Source organism: Helianthus annuus, chromosome 16, assembly GCF_002127325.2.
Source record: "Helianthus annuus cultivar XRQ/B chromosome 16, HanXRQr2.0-SUNRISE, whole genome shotgun sequence".
NCBI lineage: Eukaryota > Viridiplantae > Streptophyta > Magnoliopsida > Asterales > Asteraceae > Helianthus > Helianthus annuus.
In genome coordinates, this window is record NC_035448.2 from 114577709 (window position 1) to 114585092 (window position 7384).

Here is a 7384-nt window from a genome sequence, read left to right on the forward strand (position 1 = left end):
TGATGGGGTATGGTCCCAAAAAGCTGCGCAAACCATTAAGGTCGCGCGCTAGACCATACTCCTTACTCAGTAAGCTGATCAACCTTTAGACCCCGCACGAGCTACTCAAGCAAAGCCTGACCTCGCGCGAGGACCAAACATGAAATAACATCAGTTTCCATACTTGGTGTTCCGAATAAGAGCGTTCAGCCTCTACAACCCTGCGCGGGCTAGTTACGTGCTCAGCAAGGGTCACGCAGGAGTTAAGGCGCAAGGCCACTTCAGAGGGTACAAAAGGTACAAGTGGCAGAAGAGTGACCCAATCAGCGTCCACGAGGCTGTGCTCTATCGTGCTCCACGATCGTCTGACGTGCAGGAGACAGAGAGTACACAAGGATGCCTACGTGGCACCAATCAGGGGGCGGCGACATCTGCCCCATGATCTCCACTTACTTTCTGATGGCAGAAGGACAACAAGGCCGACAACTGGGACATGTGGCGCCAATCATGGTGCGCCAGCACCAGAGATCTTCTAGAAGACACTAACGGTTGATACCAGTGAGACAAGGAGGATATTCCCTGGTTGTCGCCTTCCAGCCCAAGGCCCATCAGCCCATCTCCTCTTACACCTCTCCGACTATAAATAGAGACCTTCATGCACAGGTTAAACATTCCATTCTCTCTACTGTTAGTGCATATGTCTGTTGACTTCGTCTTGTATAGAGTCATGTAACTGGATTGGATAGACTGGAGCTCGATAGTCTAGAAAATAGAAGTTTAGAGGTTATTTTCCAGGTCGCACGAGCTGGCTAATCCAGTTCATACGGACTGACCAGGTCGCACGGACTGGTGTGGTCTGGTTCGTGGGGTCTAGCGATTCCGATAAATAGGTGAGTCCAAGTCTTCATTTGTAACTTTCTGATTCTGGTAGCGAAGCTCTGACGAAGTGTTGCCAGCTCGTGTAACTATGTCAAATCAATACAATTGACATTTAATCTACTTCTAAGTGTAAATCTAGCTGCAATGAAGATCAAATCAATGAATTCCGCCTCTGATTTGGTCTAGAACTCTTCTGATCGACTTATTTGATCGAATCCCGATCCTACAAGTGGTATCAGAGCTCAGGAGGAAGAGTTCTTACCATTTCAGCTTGATTTCTTCAAAAACAACTGATTTCTACTCATTTCTACCCACTCTTCTACACTTTTCATCAAATTTACTGAGGTTTTTCGGTTAAAATGATCTGATTTCGTGATATAACACTTAAAACACTGTTTTAATCAATCCGTGAACAAATCAGAACCTAATTCAACCTAAAACTTGATAAAATTGACCAGATCGCATGAAACACTTGTCAGATCGTTCGAGATACTGTCAGGTCGTTTGGAAATATCACCAGGTCGTGTGAAATTGGACTCCAGGTCGCACGAGGTAGTCCAGGTCGCTTGTAATTGTTCCAGGTCGTGTGAAATTGGACTCCAGGTCGCACGAGGTGGTCCAGGTCGCTTGAAATTGTTCCAGGTCGCTTGAAATTGTTACAGGTCGCTTGAAGATTGAATTACCAGATCGTTTGAAAACTAGTCAGTTCGTTTGAACAATCTGTTATTGTGAACCTTCAATACCGGAACATGGAAAACGAATTCTATAACGCGTTCAGTACTACCTCAGCTACTGCAAGTTCAGTTGCTCAGAATGTAAACATGGAAAATGAAACGGGAACGTTGCAGAAACCCCCAAAGCTGATGAGCATTGAAGAATATTACAGTTGGCAAGAACGGTTCGAGAATTGGGTTCAAGCAAACCATTTAAGGTCTTGGGAGTGTATTGAAACTAAGTATGTTCGACCTCGTTCTAATGTGGGAGTTATAAAGATTATTTCTGAATTTTCGGATAAAGAGAGAGACATGTACAAAGTAGAAAAAATGATGATCAGTCTACTTCAACAAGCTGTGTTAGAACCTGAAGGTTTATTCATGTAGGTTAACAATAGGGATTGATCTTGTAACTAGTTTGTTTATGTTTTGGGTTAAACACTTGTGGGTTGGGCTAGAGTAGGTGTCGCATGGGCCTAAGTATGTTTTCGGCCCTAATGTGTTTTGTATATAAACACCCCTAATCACTTGATTAGGGGTTGTTGGTTACGAGTAGAAGGAAAGGCGACACCAAGCAAGGAACCGAGTTCCATCGATCTTGTATCAGTCATCTTCTAAGTTGAATGCAAGTTTCGGTTTGATTGTTCTTTATTGTTTGTTTATTATTTGATCTTTATATTGTTTCTTGAATCACCTTGTGTTTGGTTTCCGCACTCTCACAAGGTTAGATTGATATCATTGTGATCCTCACGGGTTTTACAATTGGTATCAGAGCCATTGAAGCCATTCAAGGGCTCGGTTTGATATCAATCGGATTCAAGAAGTATCATATATTACTGATCCGGTTTGTTGAAGTGTGTTTGCAGATCTGTTCATCGACTGTTCTTAAAAATTCATTGAAAAATCACTGATTTTGGTTCTGTTGATTTCAGCATTGGTGTTTGCTGATTTTTCGGGATTTCGGTGCAACAGATTCAAAGATTACAATATCTTTGAATTTTGGAATTTGCTGAAAAGTCGGGATTGCGAGTAAACAGTTCTTATCACTTTTGTTTTGCAGGTTACGACTCGCAATCTCTTAGTTGCGGTTCATCACGTTTCAGTTACGACTCGCAACAGTTGCTGGTTTCGGTTCATCCTGTTTTGTTACGACTCGCAACCAGCTGTTTGACCTTCACTCGCAACTGTGGTTTCGGCTCATCCTGTTTTGTTACGACTCGCAACCACCTCGGTTACGACTCGCATCCACAGTTTGACTTGACTCGCAACCATCGTCATTACGACTCGCAATCAACAGAAGTTTTTGACTCGCAACCTCGTTTCGACTCGCAACGACACATTGTGACGGACATTTGGACTGTTGACTTTGGACTAAATAAAATTAATTAATTAATTAACTGATTAATTAACAATGTCAACCACCAGCAGTGAATTGTCTACCCTAACTCAGCAACAAGAACTTGATTCAAAGCTTGGGACCACATCACGCATTCCTAGGCTAACTGATGCCAACGACTTTCCCGAGTGGAAGTGGCGCTTTGAACAGCATCTTAAGGTTAAAGATTACAAGCTATGGCGCAGCATCTTGAGGGGACCTAGGGAAATTATGATGGAAAGTCCTACAGAACCTGATGTTAAAGTTAAGAAGCCTCGAGAACAATACACTGAAGATGATTTGCTTATTGTTGAAGAAGATGATCGAGCTTTCTCTTACTTGACCATGGGTTTGGGTCCTAATATTGCCATGGGCTTTCGCACATGCAAATCTGCCAAGGAACTGTGGGACTCTCTGGTAGAAGTGTATGAAGGTAACGAAGATATGAAAGAAAGTCGAAGGAACTTGCTGCAACAAAATTTCAACAATTTCAACCATATTTATGGTGAAACAGTAGATAATCAGATCCAAAGGTTTGTCAAGCTGGTGACTCAAATGCAGATGGAAGAAATTCATACATCAAACGCCTCCACCAACAGACAACTTCTCAACGCTTTGCCCAAGAGTTGGGATCATCATGTTGCTATGATCAAGAAGACTAAAGATCTTGCAAGATGCACCCTGTCTGAGATGATCTCGCACATCAAAGCTTGTGAATTGGATGACAAGCAGAGAGAGACTAACTACAAGAACAGCATGCTGGCTGCCGGTTTCTCAATAGCTTCAACCACGTCTAGCGACAGCAACACAGCTCTTCTATCACAAGGAGGATTTCAAATGTTTCGCAACAATTCCTGTCTCTCAATCTGGATCCTCAAATCAAATCGTCTCTTCAGCTTCTCCAGCTTCAGTTCAAAATGCTGGAAAGGCTTCTGCTGCTGCCTCTGCTTCTGCTCACTCTACGAACAATGAGATGATGGCATTTTTCGCAAGTCAGTCAAAGGAAAAGCTAGACATAGCAGCTTCTGTAATCAACTGTTTGAATGCTTTTCTTGCAGGGAAGCTTGATCCACCAAAGTGGAGTCAAGATGATTTGTCACAGATTCATCCAGATGATGTTGAAGAAATGGATATCACCTGGCAAATGGCAATGGCGGCATTCAGAGCTCAAAAGTTTGTGAAGAAAACGGGTAAAAACAGGTGGGGCAACGCTTGGAATGGAGCTTCTAAAGTGCCCTTCAATCTTCGATGTTACAACTGTCATGAGGAAGGACACTATGCTAGGAACTGCCCGAAGCCACCCATGAACAGAGATCAGAATCCTACTATTCCTGCACAACCAGCTACTCCTAATCGAGAAAGGGCTCTTGTGTCTACTGCAAGTATAGCAGATGCAGCTGCCTCTGGAAGTCCACAGCCGCAGGGATTAGCACAAGCGCTGGTGGTGCAGCCAAATGTCAACTTTGACTGGTCCTCTGAGATTGAGCGTCTGAACATATCAGCTCCAGATAATCAAGCTGCAACTTCTAACATTGCTTTCATGACCTCAAACGAGCATGACCCTGAGCCACAGGAAGAGACTGCTGCTGACGATTTCGCTTTCATGACTCAAATCCTGTCAGCACCTGTCAAAGGTCTCACCAAAGAAGAGGTACTTTCAGTTTTCTGCACTCCTGAATGTAGGGAACGTGTTGAGGCTTATAGAATACACAACGCTGAGCTAATCGAAGATTACAATGAAATTAAAAGAAAAAATTTCACTTTAACGAAAAATGAAAAACTTTTCAAAGAAAAAGTCGAAGCTCAGCGTAAGGACATCGTTCAACTAAAGGACGATGTCAGTGTAGCTAAAGGCCAACTAATGATAGTCAAAGAAAAATTATGTGAAGTAACTAAGGAACTGGAGAGTGTAAGAGACAAATACCAAATCAATCAATTAAACATCAAGAAATTTGATTCCTCCAGTAAGTTAGTAAAAAATCTGTGTGATGAACAATTGGCTTACTCTAAGAAGAAAGGGTCGGGTTTGGGTTACAATCAGACTCCTCCTCCATACAATAACAATTACACTTATTTGCCAATGTCTGAGGAGGAGATCTTGAATGAAAGCAAAATGACTTATGGCTCATCTAGCAAATCGTCTGTTCACAACAAAACTGTTGAGCCACAAAAGCCCTCGCCTTTAAAGTTTATTCCTAAAGGCACAATTGATCCTAACATCTCGTTGTCATGTGCAGATGATAGCTCAGAAGTAAGATGTGATGATGTTCATGGGAGTGAACCAGTTATTGTTTCAAACATTTCTGAACCTTATTTTGAATATTATTCTGAACCAACTGAGTCAGACATTGCTTTTACCAATTCTTTGTTTGCGTCGTTTTCTGCGTTTGTTTCGTCTTGTGAGCCTGCTGTTTTGGGCAAAACTGATAATGTTTGTGTGGATGATTTGAACAATATTTGTGGTGATGATAGTTTTTCAGCTAATGTTTGTGATGATAACATATCAAATGTTTCAGCTTGTGATAATGTTACAGGTGCGGTCCCCAAGGATGCATTCAGTGAAACCACTGAAACTATTTCTCAAGAAAATCAAGTGTATCCTGATTCTTCTTCTGAACCTGTCTCAGTGGGTGTCCCTAATGTTGAATCTAGTGGGACCCCATTGGAAACCGAATTACCAAATGAATCAGAACCTGTGTCACAAAGTAAATGCTCTGAGGAAATGCATGTTGATGAAACTCCTTCAGGATCAGAAAGTGAACCTGAATCAGTTTCACTCGAGAAATGCATTAAGGAAGTGCAAGTTGATGAAACTTCTTCAGGATCAGAAAGTGAACCTGAATCAGTTTCACTCGAGAAATGCATTAAGGAAGAGCATACTGTTGAAACTTCTTCTTGTTCGGAAAGTGAACCTGAATCAGTTTCAGATGATAAATGTGTTGATAAAACACATTTGGATGAAGCTCATACATGTTCAAATTCGGAATCAAGAGTAAGTGAAAAGGAAAAGGGGGTTGATAAAAGGGTGAAATCATCAACAGAAAAGTTGATTAAAGAAAAACCACAAATCAAACATGGTCAGAAAACTAAAACGTTGAATCACATGAAATCGAACAAGCAGAGACCTAATGTCAAAAATGTTCAAAATGTGAAGCGTCAAACTTGTTTTAACTGTGGCATTGCCGGCCACATTGCCAGAAATTGTGGTAAACTCCCAAGGACACCAGACAAGAAATCATCAGGGCGAAATCAGAAAGTTACGTCTAATCGATCTAAATGTTCGGAGTCTATGAAGTCTGCTCGGACTAAGACGATGAAGAGCAAAGATCATCATAGGACTAGACCTTCTGATCAGGATTGGAATGCAGCCAAACGCCTTAATCAGAACCGACAAACAAATTTTCAGCGTAATCAGAGAAATTATTTTGGTAACGCTTTTGAAAGTTTAAAATCTAACTGGTCAAGACAGTTTTGGAAACCTAAGGTCAATGGCATGCAATCCAATCCAATGAAGTCATATCATCAAAAGGCAGCACACAGAAATGTTTCAAAATTTCTAAACAAAGAGAATTTAGTGTGGCAAAGAGTAACGTATTTCGATGCTCAAGGGAAACCCAGATCCACTATGGGCTGGGTTCCTAAATCTAACTAATCCCGCTACTCGTGCAGGAACAGCTGTGGAGGACTACCGTGCGCCTCTGGTACATGGATAGTGGCTGTTCCAGGCACATGACAGGAGACTTATCCCAGCTTGTGAATGTCAAAGAATTTAATGGTGGATATGTCTCATTTGCGGGAGGTGAATCTGGCAGAATCACTTTGAAAGGAACTGTTCAAAACGGTGTTCTCAGCTTTGAAAATGTCAATTATGTTCCAGAACTGAAACACAATCTGTTGAGTATTTCGCAGATTTGTGATAGAGGGAATTCAGTTCATTTTACGAAGAAGGGATGTCATGTTCTGAAGCCTGGGATCGTTATTCCAGAAGACTGGTTCTTGATGACTGCTGAAAGAAAAGGAAACGCTTACGTCATTGATATGAACAAGAAGCCGTGTGAAGAGATCACCTGCTTATTCTCGAAGATTTCAGAGCATGATGGTTTGTTGTGGCACCGTCGACTCGGGCACGTGAATATGAAAAATCTGAATCGTCTAGCTAAAGGTCAATTGGTACGAGATCTTCCGATCAAGGATTTCATGTTGGTAGAGAAGTGTGTTGCTTGTGCGAAAGGGAAGGCTCATCGAAAACCTCACAAGTCTAAACCAGTACCCTCGACAAAAGCTGTACTCGAACTACTTCACATGGATCTTTTTGGTCCAGTGAATGTGCTGAGTATCGGGAAGAAAGCCTACTGTCTAGTAATCGTCGATGATTACTCTCGCTACACTTGGGTGTATTTTCTCAGTCACAAAAACGAAACTGCTGCACTGGTGAAAC

General features: G+C 41.9%; 1 protein-coding gene across 1 annotated transcript; it reads left to right on the forward strand.

The window, feature by feature from the left end:
- Positions 1-2982: 2982 nt before the first annotated feature.
- LOC118488239 lies at positions 2983-5535 on the forward strand. Its single transcript, XM_035985484.1, has 3 exons — positions 2983-3615; positions 3728-4597; positions 5184-5535. Exons 1-3 carry the CDS (start codon positions 2983-2985, stop codon positions 5199-5201), a joined length of 1521 nt encoding a protein of 506 aa, XP_035841377.1. The 3' UTR covers positions 5202-5535.
- The last annotated feature ends 1849 nt before the right edge of the window (positions 5536-7384 follow it).